Source organism: Dipodomys spectabilis, unplaced genomic scaffold, assembly GCF_019054845.1.
Source record: "Dipodomys spectabilis isolate Male_0828 unplaced genomic scaffold, ASM1905484v1 ptg000190l, whole genome shotgun sequence".
NCBI lineage: Eukaryota > Metazoa > Chordata > Mammalia > Rodentia > Heteromyidae > Dipodomys > Dipodomys spectabilis.
In genome coordinates, this window is record NW_024870867.1 from 5,377,932 (window position 1) to 5,402,344 (window position 24,413).

Consider the following 24,413-nt stretch of genomic DNA (forward strand, 5'->3'; position numbering starts at 1 on the left):
TTGTAAGTAGGCACTAAAGATTCCAAATCGTCAGCTTAGGTGTGTTTGTACTTTTATTCTTAATCCTCTGAACCCCCTATAATTTTTACATAACCTAAGTCTTAAAAGTAGCCCACAGGTCTCAACATGTGAAAAAATTGTTTTGTTGTTGTTGTTGTTGTTTTCCTTTGGTGGCACTATTGTGGTTTGAACTCAGTGCTTCATGCTTGCTAGTCAGGGGCTCTACAGAGGGCTGAAGCATGCTTCCTGGCCTTTTTGTTCAGGTTAATTTTGAGACTGGATCCTGCTTTTTGCCTTGGCCAATTTAGACCTTACAGTTCCAATTTAGACCTTACTGTAGTTGGATGTCAGTTTACACTACCATACCTAGATTTGTCTGTTGGGATGGCGGTCTCATTAACATATTTTTTCTGGTCTGGCCTGCAATAGGGATCCTTCTGATCTCAACCTCCCAAGCAGCTTGGGTAAATGATGTGTACCAAATATTGAAGTTAGGATTTTGCTTTTGTGGTCATCTGCTTATAGTTTTCTTTCCAATTACAGCACCTTTCAGTTGATCCATAGTTTTACTCTGAAATCACAAGGATGGTTTTGTTTTTAAAAACAAACAAAAAACTAAGTGTGCTGACACTACCTCCATAAATGTGTTTTTTAAATCTGAACATAGGGTAATGTTTGAAAATACTTAATTGGTGAAACCTGCCTGAGTGATATCAAACATTTTTTTCCCTAAGTTCTGGAAAGAAATGAACGAAAAGCTTACTAATGAGTAAGATGGATCACTCAACCCTATCTAATTCTTCAGCAAGAGTTTTCCAATTGACCTCAGCTTATGACTCAAGAGTTCCTCTGTCTTGAGAGAATGTTACAAGGACAGCATATTCTTGAAGATAGGATCTGAAATTCCAAAGTTTGAAAGAACAACTTTAACAAGTTTTAAGAGTTTAAGATTTCAGAACCTTTCACTGACTGGAGTGCTGGTGCTTTTTCTTTCTTTCCTCTCACCAAACTGGATTGCACACAAATCTTTTGATGTTTAAAATGGTTTTTTCTTTGGCAGCTAAGAAAAACACTGTGGAAAGTTATATTGAGTGAATTTACCCATGTATAAATATCCCTAAGCAAGTGTGTTATCCTGTGGCATCTGGAAGAAAGGTGCTATTGTTTTAGGTTCTGTGATTGAAGTATAGAATAATCAATTCAGAGAGACCCTGGGGGAGATTCGCTCAGTTGTGCCTGGAAACTTGTAATCCCTGGGGCTTTACAGTCTTTATAGTCTTCCTTATCCATGAAGAGACATGGATGAATTCATGCTTTGGAGCATCAAGTGACAACAATCCCATCTATGCCACCATGTTCAAACACACCAGCTTTTATTTAAGCTTTCTAAGACTATTTTTGTTCATCTTTTTGTCAATATTCTTTTCCTTGTTTTCTGGGTCACAATAACAAATAGCTCCTTTTGTTTGCAAGAATCTTGTGATATGTAAAGCACATCACCAATCTTGGTTCCAACAAATACAGGCCAAAACTTATCTCGAGCACCTCTTCATTTCTTGCAAAGCAGTATTTGCTGAGCTTTGCCATGAAAATTCAGTGTAATTCCAGAAGATCATGAGAGATTTGCAAGAAAAGAATTTGTCCTGGGCTTATAGGCAGACATCAGCATCAGCCAAGTTATGAAGAAAGACGTTAAATAGAACTACACAGTTATTTTACCTTTAGCTTTGATTTTTTTTTCTATTACTTTATTCAATGGATAAGAGCAGCTGTCTCATGGTTTACCACTATAGTGTTCGAATTTGTAAGGTGGTTGGATGGAAAGAACACTTCCAAAGTATGAATAATCTGCTGATGGTTTCCAAAACGTCCCTGAGATTTTGTTCGCAGGGCCCAGCTGTGCATACAGACATGATGGAATTTGGTTTGTGAAGAACCTACACAAATTACACAAATAACTCAGATTTTAAATGACTAATACACAGACATGCACCTGCTTCAGGGACTTCGTAGATTAATTTCATGACCAATAGAAAAGCCCCTTGGAATTTAATTACATGGGTGCATAACAGAAAATAAGACTGGCTACACTTCCAGAACTGATATGAGCAAAATAATTTCACTGTTCCTGGGGCAGGCTTGTCCTGAGGAGTAAGCTTTTCAATTTGCTTTGCTTCTGAGATACTATCAGTCACAACATTCTGCTCATATTCTTATCTACTCTTCTTGCAGCTAGAGCCGCTTGCTGAGGACACTCTCCATCAATCCCCAAACATGAATGCTGTCGCTTCTTTACAGAAGATCATTGAAATTCAAAGTATGTCTTTAAGATTATTTTAAAATCTCTGGTCCAGTAAAACTAATTTAAATTATATTGAGAACAATAGCACAGAGAGGTATGATAGTTATGATCATTTGTATATACATTCCTACCTAATGTTTTGTTGCATTACATTGCTGTTGCAATCTAATTTGACACCAGTGTCATAACTCAACACAGCACATTTTCTACATATTAAGGTTTCTCCCCCCACCACACTGCTACTGATGACCATGTACCTAGAACAATGAGGCAAATAAATTGTGGTTATGTAATCTAATCTTAAATAAGAGTAACTAATTTCCTAAAGATGTTGCAATTTATCTGTCATTTCCTGGTTTTTAATTTTGCAGGAGAGAAGGAAAAATTTTAATGCCAAAATCTCATTATGAGAAAATCTAGCTTAGTAAAGAAGGTTAATTCAGGGAAAGTGTATGATCAAACTTCCTTCCCAGACACCCATATTTCCAACTACATGCTAGCATAAAGAGAAAAACCAAATTAAAAGAAAAAAATGTTAAAGAAGAATCAAGAAAACCCTCAACTTTTCTACTTTCCTGTAGAAGCATTTCTAAAGCAACACTGAAGTATCTTTTGAAGGCCTGGGCTTTGGTTTCCAGCAGCAATATGGAGATATGGATGTCTGTGTAGATGTATTACTATTCCTCTGGTGTTGTGCATATTTATAAATGATCCCATACATTACTCAGAATAACCTCTCACATTTCTGAATCTCATTTATGTCTGGTTTGTGGGCCAAATTTTCTTACGAAACATTTACTGATCGTATGTCATTATGGAATAAACTTGAATCGCAAAGATTTCCAGAAGACAGAAAAAATAAGTATTCAAATATTGGGAAGACAACTCTGGGATATAGCCATGGTAAAGTAACTAAGGGAGACTTAGAAGGGAGAATGTAGGTGATTCATGAGGTTGGGTAGAAAGCTTTACCACTGTGCTGACTGTCTTGATTCCACAGAGGGGAGATTAGAAGCATCCATAATTAACTATCACTCCGTGTCTCAAGGAAAGAAATATTCAAGTGATCTCTGACAGCATTCAACTGCTGCTCATCAACATGTAATATGATGATGCCCCTACTAGGACAATGACAATAAATTATCTATCTATCTATCTATCTATCTATCTATCTATCTATCTATCTATCTATCTATCTATCTATCTACCTACCTACCTACCTACCTACCTACCTATCACTTAAACAGCACATTTCTTTTGGACAATGTCACCCCTTCCCTCACTCTCTCCCAGTCTTTCCTACCCATCCTCACCCACAAATTGTATAGTTCATTTTCAACACAATCGCTACTGAGTACTGCAGTTGCATTTGTTTACCCTCTGTCCCTCCATTTCTATACCCCCCTTACCCTCCAAAATATTCTTGTATTTCTTTTGCCATTAAATTTACAGAAGGGTATCAGGCATTGTTCTTATGTATCTTCTGAACTGATTGTTTCAATAATCATTTCTGAGTATTTACTTATTATATGTCAAGTTGTTATCAAGTCACCAAAGTTATGAAGAAGGCAGAATTTCTGGCATCAAATTTACTCTCCAGTGAGTAAGAGGAAATAAAGTCAACATGTTAGTCACATTTTCTTGTTTCTATGATCAAGCATCTGAGAGGAACATCTTAAAGGAGGAAAAGCTTATTTTGGCTCTTGGCTTCAAAGAATGCAGTCCATGGTTGCTTCTTTCGTGGACTAGGGCAAAGTATCACAGTGGCAGGAACATGTGGTAAAGGTTTTTTTTCTTAACTTCGTGGGAGATGGGAGATAAAGAAAAAGAAATGAAGAAGGAAACAGGTATAACCTTTAAATACATGCCCTCTGGGACACACATTCTAGAAATCACATTTAATCCAGGTCCATGAGCCCTTACAAAACAAAACAAAACAAAAACCAAGTAACATAGTTCCAAGATACAATGGAACAGGTTAAATATTCCCATTCAGAAATGTAAGAATGGGAGACTAGCAAGGGGAAGACCAAAACATAGAAAACACTAGTCCTATAGTACCATGTTGCCAGTCTGGGACATATGATTTCATGATGTAAGCCCCAGAGTCAGCCTGCTCTGATTACAGCATCCTAGGCTTTGTAGAGCTAATTTCTCCACATGTTTTCCAAATTTCTTCAGAAAACCAATTTCAAAGGCTTAAGAATTATGTGCGCAGATTTATTCACAGTAATGACTCAATTCCTGATAACAATATTCTTTGTTATCCAGACTTTCTCATTACTGAAATTAAATACCTATGAGGAACAACTTAAGGTGGTGAGGGATTTTTTTTGCTCATGATTTCAGAGGATTCAGTCCACTGCTGATGTCCTTATGCGTGTGAGGAGAATATCATGACTGAGAGTGTCTGTTGAAGGAGCTTCTGCATCTCATAATGGACAGGAAATAAAAATACAGAAAGTAACTGGCAACCAAATACACCTTCAAAGTCACACTCCCCTGTGATTGAATTCTTCTTATCTCTAATTAACCACAAGAAAATAAAAAATGGTCCTGTGGCTCAAAGTGGTAGAGCAATGACTTTGAACATAAATAAATGGATAGAAAGATAAATAAATAAATAAATAAAATAGAATCTCAGGGTCAATGTCCAGGCCCCTAGCACAAGCTCCACAACAGACCAAAAACTAACTAACTAACTAACTAAATATCACTGCCAGCTGGCAACTAATAAGCCTGTGAGGGCTACTTAATATTCAAACTATTACAATGGATAATTCCAGTTCACAAGATACACAGTTTATGTAGAAGGGCCATTCTCTTTCTTTGATGTCTGCTTGGAGTGAGAGCTGATGGAAAATAAGGAAAGCATTTTTTCAGTGGTAGAACTTGAGCTTATTCTTAAGGTCTGAACAAGACTTGGGACAGCTGTAGAATGAGTCAAAATACTTTGAAACAAGCCATAGTTCATGTATAACTTCTGAACTTCTATCATTGTCTTCTGAATTAGGTCTAACTTCCCAGTGATGACTTTCTGAGGCATAGTTTATTATTTTCTTTAATACAAAAATACTTTCAAGTGACTTTCACAATCTGCGCTAATCAAGCAAACTCATCTGGCCTTTGAAAATTGTCTACTCTGTTTCCAAACATTCCTGTTTGAGAATTGTGCACCATTGCTTACAAATCCTTGTCTTCTGCCCCAAACTGTATTTTACATCATCAAACATTAACTACTCCCCTCATTTAAAAATCCATTTACAAATCCCAACTCTTATTGTGTAGCATAATGAATTTGTTAATCTAATAATCTTATAACTTCTTAGCATGAATGTATGATTTTTTTTGCTGCTACATGTTATTCTCACTTTTTTCTGTTGAGTTTTTCTTTATTTTACTCTTGGTCTTGGTCTGTAATTATATGATTGTCAGCAAGAGGATAAAAATAGTATTATCATCTTTGATGACCCTACAGGAAAACTTGGCAGCAGAAAGGTGGTTTGCAGGTTATGTAAGGCTAGGAATTGAGATGAAGCCAGACTTGAATCACTCTTCCAGGCCATAAAGAGCCTGTGTTACCCTCTAGAGGATCTTCTAATGAAAAGCTCACCCATCTCAGTCAGGATATGTCATATATGATGAAGCAGAACAAGCTTGATTTCACTTACATATCTGTGCCTTCAGATAACATGTGACTCAGGGAAGAAGAATTTATCCTAGTTCCCGGGAACTAGTGTGAATCTGACGCCGAATTCATCAACCTACTTAACAGTGGTTGGTTAAGGAATGAGTGACTGTCTTTCTCAATCCTGGCCAATGAGAATCAGGGTCAATTTTATGGGTTTTAGCTTTTCAGTCATGTGAGTCTTACACTTCAGACGGACCCCCCATGCTTGATTTAATTGTTCTTGTTCTTGTTGCCTGAATGTTTTTATTAAGTTTTGAATAAGAGACTTATATTTTCTTTTTATAAGTTATCAAGCCAGTCCTAATGAAAATCAAAATGTTGATGGTGCTAAAAGAAATAGAACGAAGTATCTCCAAAAGGAGAATTCAAACCAGGTGCCAGAGGCTCACATCTATAATCCTAGCTACTTAGGAGGCTGAGATCTGAGGATCACAGTTTGACGCCAGCCCAGGTAGGAAAATCCCTGAGATGTTATTTTCCAATTAGTTACAGATAAAGCTGGAAGTAGCACTGTGGCTCAAGTACTAGCCTTGAGCAACAGGAGCTTAGGGAGAGCACCCAGGCCCAGAGTTCAAGCTCCACGACTGGCAAAAAAATAAAATAAAATAATAATAATTCAAATGATGGTTTTGTTATGGAACTGGGTGGTATTTGTGGTTGTGAAGAAAAAGACAAACACAAGATAGGAAAGTGATTTCTCAACAGTTGGGACATGGGGTGAAAACCAGTACAAAGTGATTCTGCAGTGTGGCTTTGACATGTGGTCTATGGTTATGTGGTTCTAAGTGTGTGTGTGTGTGTGTGTGTGTGTGTGTGTGTGTGTGTGTGTGTGTGTGTGTGTGTGTGTGTGTGTGTGTGTTTGGGGTTGATTTTGCAGAGTAAAGGAGCATAAAAATCTAAGTGTGATGTCCATGGAGAAATAAGGTAGGCAGGCAACTTCAAAATGCCTTGGAAACCTGTGGACTCTTGGTCAGCACAACAGACTTGGTTTTCTTATGACAATAAAGTAGTATTTTTTATTTTATTTTTACCTATTTTATATCCCATCTTTCCATTTCAAGTTCCCCTCTAGGACTCCAAGCCTTTGCCTAAGGTCTGAATTTCCCTTTTGTTAGGGAAAATAGTTGGGACTGGCTACATAATTTGGGGGAGCCCAGTGGAAAATGAAAACATGGAAATTCTTCCTTGTGAAAATACTTATTAATAACTTTGAGAAGCCAACAGAAAGAACTGAACTGAACTCGGGGCCCTCCTGAGTTTGGGGCCCTTGCCTGCCAGGAAGTGAGTCCTGAAGTTTGTCTTTGTTTAATTGGAGCACTTCCTCTTCCCACAGGTGCCTCCTTTCAACTCTGGGAGGGGTTTTGGTTTCAGCCCACCTACAAGCCTAGGTTCTGAAGGATTCTTTTGTGTTCTAGTGTAGTACTGCAGTATCAGAAAACTAAGTAAATGTTGAGAATCATGTGGGAAACATTCAGGCAAGTTCCCAGATAGCCTTGTTCTAAAGCACAAGGCAACAGTGCTGACAGGCTTTCTGTGAGTTTCATATTGAGTACTGAGGCCCCCAGCTGAGGATGTGCAGGTGCTGGAGGCTGTGATTAGCATTGGCCCACTGCCTGGCCACATGTATACAAGTATTTTGCAGCAGGACCATTCCTGTGTCCTGTCCTTGTTTAGGTTACTCATTTAGTAGACTGGAAAAGGCCTTATAAGTACACAGCAGGGCAGCCATTTCTTCTGACAGATTCCTTATAGTTCAGGATCTGGAACCTTGGTTGCATCTCAAAATGGTGGAAGGTATCTGAGGGTACATTGTCTTTGTGATAAAAGAAGAAAAGTACAGATTTTTTTTTAATCTTCATTTTTTTTTCAACAATTGAACTAACATGATTTCATCATCTCACTTTCAGGTGTTTATCTAAAGCAACTAAACGTAGGCTCTAGAAAAGCACTTAGATGTTGATTGCAACACTGTTCACAATAACCAAGAGATAGTGACCTTATAAATAAATGTATACATTAAGAAATGTGGTATGTATATACAATAGATAGAATATTATCTAGCCTGAAAGAAAAGAAATCCTTAAGCTAATTAGCATAATGACACAGATTACTTTTTGCTGATATTCTTGTTTCTTTTTGCTCCTATTGTCCTGCTTTTTTACTGACCTGTAGCAGGTGTTTTGCATATGTTTGCTGAATGAGTGAATCAGTCAACCTATCAGTGTGTGCCCCCAATTCTTGTTTTTTAAGCAAGATTGATTTTTATGTTAACCTAGCTTTAGATAGTTTTACTGCTCGACGAACTCACATAAAAGAAAAGTAAAGAAGAGCAGACAAAATATATGAGAGCCCATTTCTCTTCCCTACTTCTCAGTCCCTGGGAAGAGCCATTTCTAAGTGAAGAAGAACACAACATATATTTGTAAGCTGCCATTTCCATGGCTTATGCAGGGAGGTGACGATTTTCAGAGCTGAATCTGCTATTTAACTGCATGTAACTGCCAACAAGAGGTGCCAGGACCAATCAGCCCTGAGGAGAGACAATGGTACTCACCTATGTCTGCTCCCCTGAAATCCATGCCAGCAACTCACTAGAGTGCATGCAACCAGGAACTCTCACTCTGCCATGTTAGCAGGGTGAGAAGCAGAGCCCTCAGAAGCCACGCTCCCCGCCATTGCTGACCTGTGCTAACGTTTCCTCTGGAAGGAAGAACCATGAAATGAGTTTTCCATAAATTTAAATTTACTTAGTTGGAAAGATCATAATTTCAAGTTCTAAAAAATATACAATGAATGGTACCAATATTGGTCTATGAATCCCCAAAATATGAGAATGACAAGCATACAGCCATGGTGTCCTTTAATTTATTTAAATATTTTTCAGTCAAATAAAGTCCTCCTTTTAAGTGTCAACCAACTTTGTAGACCTCCTGCATGACAATCATAATAATCATAATTTCTTTAGATTTGTGGGTCAAGGAAATATGTAAGTGTGCAAAGGTTTGAAGAATTTTTTAAATTTTATTTTCTTGTAAAAATGCTGAGAGGTTATAGTTAGGTCAGTAAGGTAATGAGTACGTTTCTTGTCCAGCATTGTCACCCCCTCCTTTGTTTTTCTCCTACTATCCTTTCCCTCCCCTACCGCCTCCATTTCTCCCCTCCTCAAAGTTGTAAAGTTCATTTCCAACATAGTGTCTTGTGAGTATTATTGTTGCAATGGGTTATCCTGTGTCCTTCTTTAAGCATTTTGTTATTCCCCTTCCTCTTCCCAAATTAGATGAATGTATATGCAAGATGCAGGGTACCAAGACCAAATACAGTAACAATAGGTTTATACCATAGGAGGAAGAACATACAAAAGAAACAAAAAAATCACATAGTACATTAAAACCAGCAACAACAAAGAAAAACCTCTTGTGTCCGTATCTTGGGGTTCATTTCACTTAGCATCATCTTATATGGGCATATGTTCATAGTTTTTTTTTTCTTTTCTGCTCATCTGATAAGATTATCCTAGCCATTTACTAATTACTGCAAATAAGGTAAACCATAGGACATATATTTCTTTGGTTCTGGCTTACTTAATATGATTTTTTCCCAAATCTTTGCATTTCCTAACAAATGGGGTGGTGTTTTAAAAAAGTCACTGCAATCTTCTCGTGGTTTGTAGTCCATAAGTTGCAAAATGGTACTTTACAGAATTTTTAAATGATATGAATTCCAGTGTAATTCTCCTCTCCTTTCACAACTATGTGAGGGCTGGGCAAGCCACTCCTTCCCGTCTTTGAAGGAGAAATGGTACAACACATCAGATGTTCTGACTTGGTGCTGCTAAGTTACCAAAGTAACAGACAGAAAGCACAATCAACTTATCTGACCTTTTCTGCTTGACTCAGACATATACTACTTATTACAAATAAGGGAAACAATGGGACCTATGTTTCTTTGAGCCCGGCTTACTTCACTTAATATAATTTTTTCCAAGCCTTTCTATTAGATAAGTTGATGTTAGGGAAATGAACCCTAAGATATGTATTCAAATGTTTTTTCTTTCATGAGATTGTTTCTAACTTATTTATAAGATTATTTCTTTGTTGCTTTGTATGTCCCTCTCCCACGGTATAAGCCCTGTTTTCACTGTATTTGATGTTGGTATTAATTTGTGGAGGGGAAGGGCAAAAACAAATCGTTTAAATAGGGATACAGGTGGACCCATTGAAACAATGAGATGTTCAAGTCGTTATGTCGAAAAACGAACTTTACAACTTTGGTGGGGGTGGGGAGGAGGAATGGGTTGGGGAATGGCGAGGTAGATGGGAAGGGATGGGAAGGGGAAACAAAGGAGGAGGCTACAATGCTTGATAAGAAATGTACTCATTGTATTGCTCATGTAATTGTAACCCCCCTGTACAGTATTTTCACAATTAAAAAATAAAAATAAAATAAACTATTAGGAAAGAAAAAAGAGAATAGAATCAGAAAAGAGCAGTTAGGAACATCTACCGAATGATCCATTTGTATCTTTTCCCACGTGTAGAGGTTCTTCCTTGTTTGCGTTATTTTGGTCCAGTTTTGTTGTTCTTTGCTTGTAACAGAGTTTGAACTCAGGGGTTTCTATTTGCTGGTCTGCTTGCTCACTTTCACAGCTGGTGCTCCTCTGCTTGAGCCACACCTCCTGCCCAATTTTGGCTTCTTACTTTGAAGCTAAAATTTGGACTTTTCTACCCTGGATGGCCTATACCTGTGATCCCCTGGATTTGAGCCTTCTGAGTAGTTAGGGTTATAGGAGAAAGATACCAGCACCCTGCTAGAATTCCTTTTTGTTTGCCAACAAAGGCAAAATGGTGAATCAAGCCAGACTGAAAAAAAGACAGTAACTTCATGTGAAGATCAGTTTCATGTCTTCTGTGTAAAAGATTGGTCAGTCCATTCAATCTTCTATTTATTTTAAACTCATATAGAATATTATTTAGGGCAAAAGTGAATTATCAGTACTCTGAATATATCTTATTTCTGAAGACAACTTGAAAGGGATATCATTTCCTTTGATGCAGGAGAATGTTACAAACAGCTATGTGACAACAAATAAGCTAGTTAGTTATCCCGATGTACAATCTCTCACCCAGGGATGAAATCAGATTTTCCCTAGAAGATGAGAGGCAAGTATTTTAGGTACTCCTTGTCAAAATTGTCTATTTTTTAAATTTTATTTTATTGTGAAGATGCTGTACAGAAGGGTTACAGTTACATGAGTAAGGTAATAAGTACATTTCTTGTCAAGCATTGTTAACTCCTCCTTGTTCTCCCACTATCCCTTCCCTCCCCGTTTATGTTTTTATGTGTGTTACTAGACAGATACTGTTCCCCCTCCCTCTTCTTATTGCTTTCCTATTCTATTTTTTTATTCTTATGTTTCCTTCAGTCCTGTGGCTTGAACTCTGGGCATGGGTGCTGTCCTTGAGCTTCTTTTGCTCAAGGCTAGAGCTTTACCAGTTGATCCCAGCACCACTTCTGGCTTTTTTGAGTAGTTAATTGGAGTTAAGAGTCTCAAGGGCTTTCCTGCCAGGGCTAGCTTCGAACTGAGATCCTCAGATCTCTTATTCGTGAGTGCCTAGAATTACAGACATGAACTATTGGCTCCTGAACCTAATTCTATCAGAAGTTCTGAGAGCTACTCTTAGAAATAATGACTCATATTCCAAAAAGACAAAGAAATGCAAATTTTGTTGATTTTGTTTTTGCTCTGTTTCCAATGGAAAATAAATAGTTGGCAACATAAACTCTACAAACAAATAGCTGGTAATCTTACTAGAATATATGACCACATGATGCTTAGCTCTCTTGGTGTTTAAGAGAGCCAGATACTAATTAATAGTAATAGTGATAAGGGTGTTTAAAGTAAGATAAGACAGGCTGTAATGATAACTATTGTCTAATTCTCTTTGAAATGCCATTCTTAGCCATACCCTTCCACCTCTGTAAGATTTGGAGGACAGTTATATCAAACAATCCAGGACAAGATCCAGATCATTTCTCAGCTGATAGGAATTTGTATACATCTCTTGTTGTGGGGAAATTGTCCAAAATGTTAACCTCAGGGGCCGTTAGTACATAGTTAAAAGAGTTGTTTCCCCAGATTGCAACATGTGCTACATAAATCATCTCACAAGCCTGACTAGTGTCTTGACTCCACACCCAAAATTCAAATGTTCCTCTTTGTTTTTGTCCCCATTTCATTTTGGTTGTCTGTTCTAGTTTTTTTTTTTTATTAATCTCTCTTTTCCTCTCTTTCATTTCCATCCTGTTGAGATCAAGTGTTGGGAAGGGGTGTGAGGTTTTGTTTCAGGCAGAGAGTAATCATGACCCAACATGTATTCTAAAAGACCACTATGCCTTTAACAAGGACAGAAGGTTCAAGGATGTTTGTTTTCAAAGGAAAGCAATGTAAGTCAGAAGTAGAATTGGCACAATGTAGTAAGTAATTGGCTTGAAGAGAATTCACAATTTCTAGGTTTTCTGGTTTGGAAAACAGAAGATGGCAGTAGTCCCCTCATAAAGTAGTCCATAGTGGAGGGAAGAGAGATCTAGAAGGAAAGAGGAAAATGAGACTTAAGCAAGAGAAACTTCATGGAAAGTCTTGGTGGTTGGAGAGACAGTTACATGGTTCTAAATACTGATTTTTTTCTTTCGAGAGAGATTAAGCTATTTATGTCATAATAATCCTCTTAACTATTAGCAAATGATAACAGTTAATTCAGTACTGTCTCATTACTACCAATTGTTGTTAATATTGATTAATTTTCTCAACAACTCTATGAGGTTAGTACTCTCCTTCCCACTCTCTCTCCTTCCCACTCTATAGCCAAGTAAATTCAGAGACAGCAATGTCAATTAAGTTCCTCAAGGTCATGCACTGATCGGTGGAGAAAAGCAAGATTATAAACCAAGCTGTTTAGTTCAAGAAGCTTCCCTCTTCAGCACTGTGTTATATTACCTCCCAAATAAATTCATTCCTTTTCTAATTTTTGTATATACTTTCCCCTGCTTCTTCCAAAAGTGACATGTTTAGACAAAAGCAATTTAGCTTTAAATTTGGAAAATCGGAAGTCCTAGCTAATTGAGGTTGAGCCACACTCAGTCCTGGAATCCCAGGGCCAAATTACAAGGAGCCAGAGAGCTGCGAATTCACTTTGGAACCCCTTGTAAACTTGTAAAATACATCTAATCAGAAAAAAATGCAAGGATTGGCAGAATTTCAAGACCCTGCCCTGTTGAGTTTAAACCCTGACTGTTGTCAGGTGTGAGCTGCTATTTGTCATATATTCTTTGGCTTTAGACAGAGGCCTTGATGTTAAGGCCCTGGCCAGCCAGACCTTCATTGAAGAAAAGCAGTGTTAGGCAGTTTCCCAGTATTAATTCCACTCATGCTTGCCTGTATCAGAGCCAGGTCATATGGCTTTTTCTACGTTCATTTTGAATCTCTAATTAGCCATTCTCTTGAATGTTAAAGCACCAGTTATTGTGGGGTGGAGTCCTACTATTAAAATGTACCAGAGTAAGAGGGAAAAATCTGCCACCTACTTAGAATTTTAATTTACTTTGGTAATTTATTCTGATTGCATCTACAATTTCCATTTTCACTTCTATTGCTTCCAAGGCAAAATGATTCTATCTAAAACAATAAATTAAATCTTGTATAAGACTAAAAACTGTTCAAGAATAGAACCGCTCTGTAGTTATAGTCTCAACTATTAGCATTCAGGTAAGTGTCCTACACGTAGGATCCCATTCACCAAGACAGGATATACTGAAAGTTCAGGTTGGAAAGAAAAAATCACTTGCTCAGTATTTACATTACTTATGTAAATTCCATATACAACTTTAGACTGCAAGTATTTTCCTCACAAACAAATCTAGGTTTAAAATGTAAAAACAGTTTTTTTTTTTAAAGATATTTTAACCAGAAAACAGTAAATCAATAGTTTCCTCCTAGGTTGGCTGTGATGTCAAAGTTCATTTTCTATAAAAGCATCTATAAGATTTCCAGTTCCCACCCCATTGAACAAAAAGAACAGAGACTTCTTATTCCAAAGTATAGCTGGATAGATACTATAATAAGCCTCTCCTAAAAGGAGAAAGCCCGAACATGGGAAAACAAATCACTTTAATACATTACTGTGAAGAAAATGGAAAGAGAAGGAAGGGGGTGGAAAACTGAAATTTCATAAGAAGCAGTGAGCAATAAGTAACACAAAAAGAAGAAAATGATGGTATCTGTGATATAATGCATGCAAAAAAAATTAACATCTTTATGAAAGTTGGTGTATAAATTTGATGGCCAAGAAGAGCTTTTATATTGGGTCTACTCTCCTGGTGCTAGAAGAACCAGTGAAAGCTCTTTCTAAAGGAAATGATTTTTAGTTTAGACCCTCACTATATGCAAGGATCACATCTAAGGCAATGTAAACTCAAATACATGTGAATATATAATATGAATAAATGAATATATAATTATATATAATATAATATAATGCACAAACCAAAAGGAAAGTCAGCGGTAAGAGATGAGAAAATAGATGACCATGTTTTACTTGTGTAGTTAAACAAATGATGAATATTCATTCACTTTCACTTCTTCATGGAACATTACCCATAGAGTTTTCTCTTCCTTTTATATTGTATTTAAAGTCATGTACTCATAGGGAGAAGAAATGAGAAAAGAAATAAGAAGAATCTGGACAAGCAGACTTGAAAAAAATCTTGAATCATAAACTAGCAGTGGCAAGTATAGATACATTAAACCATTAGACCCCTAAGTTATGAATTATTTACCTCCATATCATGTCTCATTTTCTAATTTCTCAATTCTCCTCACTCATTACCCCTTTCTTTTCTCTTTTTACTTGCTTCTATAGATAACTTAAACATAATAACCTTTCAACTCAGTTACCTTTGACCTATTAGTCTACTTTGCTAGCAGTTTTGCCTTCTGCTTTACCAATGTAAAAATATCTCAACTCTGAGAACACTTTATAATCAATTTTGTCCAACAGACCTGATAGAGTTAGTCATTAAGCAGTCATTTGGCCTCCGAAAAAAATCTCTGATGGCCAAACTCAAATGAGTCCCTTCACATCTTACTATATTTCTTTTTTTGTTCTTAATATATATTTTTATTGTAAAGATACTGTACAGAGGGCTTACAGTTACATGAGCAAGATAATGAGTACATTTTCTATCAAGCATTGTTACACCCTCCTTTATTTTTCCCCTTCCATCCCTTTCCTCCCCACCTCCCCAACTCTTCCCCACTCCAACCCCCCAAAGTTATAAAGTTCGTTTTCAACTTACTGTCTTGTACATCTCATTGTTACAATGGGTTATCCTGTATCCTTATTTCAGCATTTGGTTATTTCCCTTCCCCTCCCCAAATTAGAATCCTCTCTCAAGCAACCGTCAAATTTCTCCTCACTTTTTGTTTCCTCAACATGCCTTGTTAGAATAAATTGTAGCTGTTAGTGTGCTTTCTTTGAACAGTTCCTTCTCATCAACATTTGAACATTCCATTTTTCCTATCTTCTTTTTGTGTATGAGTTTTGCTGGTCATGGGGCTTGAACTCAGGGCCCAGACACTGTTCTTAAGCTTTCTTGTTGAAGGATAGCACTCTACCACTTGATACAACACTCAACTTCTGACTTTTTGGTGGCTAATTGGAGATAAGTTATCTCATAGACTTTCTTGCCTGGGCTGGCGTTGAACCACAATCCTCATATCTCAACATCCTGAATAGCTGGTATTACAAGTGTGTGCTGTCAGTACCCAGCTGTTTTCCATCTTAAAAACCAACATCAGCAACCTGATTCTTTCTTCAGTTTACCAACATATTGGTCTACAAACCTTCAGAAAGAAAATTTTGAAAAATCTTCCCACCTTGTTATCTTTATTTTCTCAATTTCCCATCAAAATTACTGTGGCCTGATTGCCTTCTCCATCTAGTTACCAGTGGCATTCTTACTGCCATATTTAAAAAGTAATTTTATTAGACTCATAAATATATTACCCCAAAAATTATAGACAAAGATGATAATTATTTGTATTGCTGCTCAAATACATTTACCTCTGACCATTACAAACTTCAGACCTAGTTCCACAGACCCTTTTGGCAAGGTTCCATCTTTCATAAGTCCTTTCTTACTTTCTGGCATCACAGGGTGTCCAAACTCACCCTGGAACAAATTAGTTTAATTTTCTTCCTGTATTAGTCTACATTCTCAAGAGAAACAGAATCAGTAGGATATATATACATATATGCATCTCTCTCTCTATATATATATGTACATATATATATATGCATATATAAATGGTTTATTATAAGGAATTGGCTTACTCAGTTGTGGAGGCTCATAAGCCCTAAGATCTGCTTTTCGGCCAGCTGAGGACCCAGGAGAGCTGATGGTGCAAGTTGCAGTCTTTGTCTGGAGATTAGAGAACTTGGAGCATCAATGTTGTATGTTTCAGTAGGAGGCAAAAGACAAAGGCAAATAATAACAATAATAATAATGTCCCAGATCAAAGACGGGCACAGAGAATTCTTCCTTACTCAGCCTTCCCTTCTCTTTGGGCCTTCAGTGGGGGGGTGTGAGGCCACCCACAGCGATGAGACAATCTGTTTTACTCTGACTACTGATTCGATTGTTAATCTCATGTAGAAACACTCTCTGAGACACACTAAGACAAAAATGTTTAAACAAATGTCTAGGTACCCTCTGATGAGTTTCAAGTTAACAGAAAAATGACCGCCAATATTGCCTTCGCCCTGGAAACTGCTCCATCTCCAAGGAGCTCTGGATTCTTTCAGTGGAAAATGTATTTTGAAACTATGTTCTGTTATTCATTGCCACTTGAGTGCCATTGCTTTCAGGCCTCCTTAGTGAGTTGGACACAAAATCCACATGTCTATAGGACCCCTCCCGTGCACACAGCAATATTTATTTTCATACCAAATTATCACTGTGTATCCACTTTAAAATATATTTCTTATTGATACCTCTGACTCAAGTGCATCAACATAGGGTTTATTTGAGCTCTGTTTCTTTGTTTATGATGTATTTCTCAAAAGAAAAAAAAAATCTAGTCCTCATTATCTACAATATGGTTACTTATCTTTTTTTCTTTTTTTAAAATATTTTTTATTGTGAAAATACTGTACAGAGGGGTTATAGTTACATGAGCAAGGTAATGAGTACATTTCTTATCAAGCATTGAACTCACATATGCACACAGGCAATTTTAGAATTTGAATACATGTCCGACACAATGTACTGATTAGAATACAGCACTGTTGTAGGGTCTTTTTGTCCTGAGCCTTATACACTCTAGTCTAAACAGGGTTTTCTAAAGCTATCCAGGTTCGTTTATTTCATTATTTCTACCTCTCTCCTCCTTTCAATGTGTTAATGTTATTCACCTGTAATACAAATTTATGACTTGACTTTTCCTTTGGGGTTTTCCAATATTCTAGATGCCTTTACAATTCACAAACACAAAAATTCACCTGGGGGCAGGGGCAGGATGTGTATAGGTTTTAAAAATGCTTAGACCCCTAACCGTATTTCTTTTAAATTTTTTTATTGTTATTGTAAAGATGATGTACAGAGGAATTACAGTTGCATAAGTACATTTCTTTCTCTCTTTTTGGTCAGTCATGGGGCGTGAACTCTAGGCCTGGGCGCTGTCCCTCAGCTCAAGGCTAGCTCTACCACTTGAGCCACAGCACCACTTCCAGCTTTTTCTGTCTATGTGGTGCTGAGCAATCAAACTCAGGGCCTCATGTATGTGAGACAAGCACTCTACCACCGAGCCACCTTCCCAGCCCAAGACTGCATCTCTTTTTGAACAGTGTCACCCCTTTCCTTGTTCACTCCCAGTTTTTCCCCCATCCCCACCCACATAGTGTCTAGTGAGTATCACTTCTGCATTTGTTCCCCTTTGTCACAACATTTCTGTGCCCCACTTAGCACTCCCAAAGACAGATAAACTGTATTTCCATCACCACAGTTTTGACACAGATGCACCTTGAAATATTTCACAATGCTACTATCTCATTTCCAATTCATGTGGCCTTTTGAGTTTGGTTCCTACCATTTAGAAAAATAAAATTAAGCCTGGTGCTGTTGGCTCATGCCTGTAATACTAGCTACTCAGGAGGCTGAGATCTGAGGATAGCAGTTCAAAGCCAGCCTGAGCAGGAAAGGCCATGAAACTCTTATATCCAATAAACCATGAGAAAACCAGAAATGGCGCTGTGGCTCAAGTGGTAGAGTGCTAACCTTGAGCTGAAGAGCTGAAGGATAGCACTCAGGCCCAGAGTTCAAGCTGCATGACTGACAAAAAAGAAAAAGAAAAAAGAAAAAGAAAATTTACCCATGCTTTTGACTAGGTCAATAGTTTACTTCCTTTTATTGTGAATAGTATCTATTGTGTGGGCATACCAGGTTATTTTATTTGCCTACTGAAACACATTGAGAGCCTTCTTTGTTTCAGGTAAAAGCTGCTAAAGCATTCTCATACATATTTTTGTCTAATCATATATTCAGCTACTTGAATTTCAACTAGTTGACTTTCTGAGGCACATGAAAACTTTATTATAAATTTTTTGAAAATTGTTTAACTCTTCTTCTCAAGCATCCATATCATTTTGCCTTCCCTCTACCAAGAGTTCCAGTTTCTCTGAGTCTCATCAGTGCTTTTTATTGTTTGTGACTTAGCCATTTTAATTGGTAAAGAGTACTGGCTTTAATTGCTATCTTTCTAAAGTTCTTTCCATCCTGTTCACATACTGTTCAGATTCTATATATCTTTTTCTGGTGATGTGTAACTTTAGATCAAAATGAAGAATTTTATTTTGCTTTTGGTAAATTTGGAAAGTATTTTATGCATTCTTGACATAAATATTTGTCCAATAAATAATTTAATTCACATTTTAGTTGAGCCTTCAGTGGCATTTGATGCTATCAAACATGCTTTCTTTCTTAAAACATTTTCCACTTTCTCTATTTCTGACTTTCCATCTATATTGTCTCAGACTAATAAATAGAAGTTGACTTTAAATACAAAGAGGAAAATGCAAACATAATGAGGAAATGATTTTCAAAAGTATAAAAAATGCAAGTGAAGCCGGGCGCTGGTGGCTCACGCCTGTAATCCTAGCTACTCAGGAGGCTGAGATCTGAGGATCGAGGTTCAAAGCCAGCCCCGGCAGGAGAGACGGTGAGACTCCTATCTCCAACAAACCACCAGAAAACCGGAAGTGGCGCTGTAGCTCAAATGGTAGAGTGCTCGCCTTGAGCTGAAGAGCTGAGGGACAGCGCCCAGGCCCAGAGTTCAAGCCCCACGACCACAAAAAAAAAAAAATGCAAGTGAATGTTTTTAAGTATGAAACATACAATATTCAAAATGTAAAGAAAACAACCTAGAGGAATTAATGCAGATTAGACATTACAGAAGAAAAAAATGAAAATTAAGGCACAATAATACAATCTGCACCAAATAATAGAGAAAAATGAAAAAAAATATCAGTAATGTTCAGGTAATATTAATCAATCTAATATATGTATAATCAGAGTTCCAACAAAAGTTTATAGTGGACAAAAGGATATATTTGAAGATGTATTTTTTTAAGTTTGACAGGCCAGATACCATTGCCTCATTCCTGTAATCCTAGCTACTCAGGAGGCTGAGATCCGAGGATCCCAGTTCAAAGCCAGCTCAGGCAGGAAAGTCTGAGACTCTTTTTTTTTATGTTTTTTATTGTGAAAATACCATAGAGGGGTTACAATCACATGAGCAAGGTAATGAGTACATTTCTTATCAAGCATTGTTGCCTCCTCCTTTGTTTTTCCCCTACCATCCCTGCCCTCCCATCTCCACAACTACACTTCCCCCCCTCAATGTTATAAAGTTTGTTTTTCTACATAGCTTCTTGTACATCTCATTGTTGCAATGGGTCCACCTGTATCCCTATTTAAACAATTTGTTTTTTCTCTTCCCCTCCCCAAATTATACCAACATCAATTATCTCCAATAAAATTATGCCCAAAAAGCCATAAGTGGAGCTGTGGTTCAAGTGGTAGAGCCCTAACCTTGAGCCAAAGTGGACAGTGACCAGACTGGTACCAAATACAAACAAACCGTTTTTTAAATATGATCAAAACTGTACATTGACAGATCCAAGAAGCTTGAAAAGGCCCTGAGTTCTACGAGAGGGGGTAGTTGGGTGGGTGGAGGGAGTGGAGAGAGATAAATCTTTTAAATTGCGAGTGTATTATTAAAGTAAAGAAACTAGGTAGCTGGGCGCCAGTGGCTCACATCTCTAATCCTAGCTAGTCAGGAGGCTGAAATCTGAGAATCGAGGTTCGAAGCCAGAATGGGCAGGAAAGTCCATGAAACTCTTATCTCCAATAAACTACTCAAGTGGTAGAGCACCAGCCTTGAGCACAAAGAGGCTCAGGGACAGCACTCTGGCCCAGGACAGGAAAAGAAAAAAAAAAGTACATGACTGAATTTTAATGATAGTCAATGGTCAAAAGGAAGTTAAAAGAATTGATTTCAATGGGCCAGAAGGAAATTAACAGGGTAATGAACATTTCATATAATTTTACTGTTATGGCCAGCTATGTGGCTGCACATCTTTGTCAACATGAACTATCCTAATCTACCCCTAAAATTGGCAAATATTATTTATTATAAAAATATACTGCTGTGCAGCTGATAAATAATCAGAAAATGGAGCAAATTTTGAAGATTTCAGAGAAAATGCAGTGATAACAAACTCAGCTTTCAGAAAAGAAAATATTCCCATCCATCCCTGCAATAGCAAAGGAGACTAATTTATCAGATAGAGAGATAAGTACTCAGAGTCATGCCCAAGACTTCTTCGCTTTTAAAATCTATAATTGGACTTTACAAGATATATTTGTAGATAGAATCATTGATAAAACTTCCATTCTTAAGTAAATTTAGGTTCTGTTGTAATACAGAATAAATTTGAGAAGTCACAAGGTTTTTTTGTTTGTTTGTTTGTTTGTTTTTTTGGGCCCAGTAGTGGGGCCTGAACTCTTGGCCTGAGTGCGCTTCCTGAGCTCTTCAGCTCAAGGCTAGCGCTCTACCACTTGAGCCACAGCGCCACTTCCAGCTTTTTTTTCTTTTTGCTTATGTGGTGCTGAGGAATCGAACCCAGGGCCTCATGCATACAAGGCAAGTGCGCTACCACTGAGCCACCTTCCCAGCCCCTCACAAGGTTTTATGATATAAATTTGTAAAATTTTGAAGTGTCATAGAAAAAGTTTTGGCAAGTTTGTTTTATAAAAAATGTTTGCCAAAGAAGTTTCGTTTTTTGTTCATTTGTTTTACTTTGAAAGGAAAAAATTATGATGATGTTATGATGATGATGAAAAAGTCATTTCATTATTTTAAAAACTAGAATTGAAATTTTTCTGCATTTAGCAGAGATTTGTCTGAATTTGTCAGAGAGCACTGTAGTTGTAGGGAAAATATTTCTCAATAATATTACCATTGCTTGAGAAGAGAAATTAAAGACTACAACAATTAAACTGGTTTACCAGAAAACTCAATTTTGATGAACTTTGAAATTTTATGAAAAATGCTAAAATGTTTAGACTTCTACTGAAGCAAAAGCTCATATTATTTATGAAAGTATCAGTGATTTTTTGTATGAGTGACAGAGCCACAAAATGCAATATATCTGTAATTCTGCTTATGTCATTTTCTATTGTTCAGATAATCAGTATAAAAAAGTTGATTACCATGCTTCCATATAAATGATTTATGCCGTTCTTATTTCCTAATGAAACTTATTTTGTCAAAATAAATTTTGAATATCCCAATAAAAATGATTTATTGAGTTAGGCATTGGTGGTTCACATCTGTAATTCTAGCTATTCAGAAGGCTAAGATCAGAGGATCAAGGTTCAAAGCTAGCCAAGGCAATCAAATCCCACAGACCCTTCTCTCCAATAAACAAACAAAAAGCCTGAGGTGGAGCTGTGCTTCAAGTGGTAGAATATGAGTCATGAATGGAAAACGCCAAGTAAGAGTGTAAGTTCCTAAGTTCAAGCCCCAGTATTAGCACGTGTGCACATGTGTATGCACACACACACACACACACACACACACACACACACACACATGTGCATTGACCAATAAATTTTTCCTTAACATATAATTGATATTGTAGCCTTATTTAACCTCATGATTGCATCAATTTGGATGAAAATATTCCCTGATCATTGTATTTATCCACCAGTTTTAATGTATTTTGTGATGTTTTAGTGCTTGACAGATTTATCCATTTAGCTTTAAATGATGTACCTGTAAAAAGTATTAAGAAGCTAAATCCAGCCTCTCAATGATCTCTGAAGCTTAAGAGGGCAGGAAGTGGTATAAGTCAGTGCCATCTCCTTTTCCTTTGGGAACATGATGTGTAATGGTGAAAACAGTCTCATTCAAATGGCACTGGTGTTGAAAAAGCAAAGTCTGAGGAGAGACTCCGAGCCTTCCAAAATGGTGATGGAATAGAAGGTTTGGAGGGTCTGGAGGATTCCAAATTGACATAGGGCTTTGATTCAGAAAAAAAAAATCCTTTTGATCAAGAAGTTATTTCTAGCTCAGGGCCCCACAAACATCAACAATAATGTATTTTCCAAATCATCTATTACCAACATCAATCTGGTTTTTCCTGAAGTCGGATTAAAGAAAAGTCTGCAAGATCCTGTCCAATCTTGTGAAGCTATATGTATATGGTTCTCACCTCTAGCTCTTGATGGTTTACATTCCAATGTCCACCTTAAGCATTTATCCTCGGTTCATTCTTTGCTTTACTCTTGCCAGATGAAACAAAAATGCAGACTTATGAAGGGTTAACAGTCTTTTTTTTTTAAGCGCTGAAAAGTGGGAAGATTTACACGGTGGGAAATTGAATAAGGATAAAGGATATGACTGAAGAGGGAGTGTGCACATCCAGTTTTAATGGAAAACGATCTTTTGCCAGTTTTATTACCATAGGAGAGCAACTCAGTGGTGGCTGGTTACTAATATTTTACTTTATGAATAGCAACTCCTGAGAACTCCAGTAGTAAACCTTGGTTCATTTCTCTTATGTGCTAATGGTGTTATTATTCCCATGTCAATAGATATGATTTTCTTGCACATCTGTTTCTGAAAGGAAAAAAAAAACAAATCTTATACATCATCTAAAATTATAACTCATAAATTATGGGATTTAAGTTGGCCACATATTGCACAGTCTGTATTAGACCTGTTTTCATTTTAATTATTCTCTTTTATGAATAGATATAATGGTCTATGAATACCTTATTAATGTCAAATATTTCCTTTGTTTTTATAGACTTTGGGAGAGGCCATAATGAAATTAAAGTTTTGGATGGTTTCTGAATCAGTAACTCACACATTTGAATAAAAGCTAATCTTCTAATATTTAATCTTAACTTAGCATAATATTTTATATTAATTTTCTCCAAAAAGTTCTCAGCTATTTAAAGACTATTCTTGCTACTCACAAGTATAGATAAATTTTACAAGGTCATTATCATTTTTATTAAAAATTGTTATTACCAATTTATAACTTCTGCTTTCATTCTTAGAGAGGCATAGATGTATTTTTTTCTTATGTCCAAAAGGTATCTTCTTGAGGAAACATATAGAAAATAAAAGGCCTTTGTTGCTCTGGATAGATAATATTATTTACAGGTAAATATTTGCTACACTAAATATCACAGGCTAAAACAATATTTAACAATGACTTGTGAAACTCAAGTATTCACTTGATGCAGTCTTGGGTAAGATAATAATGACACAGTGATCTAAGGGAATGGAGTATTTAGAATGGAATTATCAAGTTCAATTTAACTGTCAAAGTTGAGAGAGAGGTGGAGTATGCTAGCGAGTGAGCTGTGGCACAGTTCCATGACTTTACTGAGCTTTTCTCACTAGCATCTCATTTTGATCTCATCACTTCATTTTAGTTTAGATATTATCATTTAGATATAAAATTGGCCTTCCTGCCACTATGCACAACATCAGTCCATCAACCATAATCTCTTCAGAAAGAACTTTAAAAAATGTACACCTGATTCTATACCTCTTTGCCTTACAATGGCCTCATGTTATCTACAGGTTGAAGTCCAAGATTCATTGGTGTTGTTCAAGACTGTGTGTTAATTAGCCCTACCACAACAGTCTCTCTGCACTCCAGACTCATACTCTTTCTTTGTTCTGGTTGTACCTAATAATTAATCTTCCCAAATACACTACAGAGATGCTGGTCTCTGTATAACTGCATTTTCTCTTCTAGTGATATACCAGCATCACCACCTCCTTCT

The 24,413-nt window shown here is 36.9% G+C and overlaps 1 protein-coding gene across 1 annotated transcript in view; it reads left to right on the forward strand.

Moving 5' to 3' along the window:
• Hdac9 (histone deacetylase 9) overlaps nt 1–24,413 on the forward strand; it is an 821,624-nt gene that overhangs the window by 787,189 nt on the left and 10,022 nt on the right. The window contains exon 24 of the mRNA XM_042695799.1: nt 2,233–2,317. Within this exon, the coding sequence (XP_042551733.1) occupies nt 2,233–2,317 (85 nt within the window). The remainder of the gene's footprint in view (nt 1–2,232; nt 2,318–24,413) is intronic.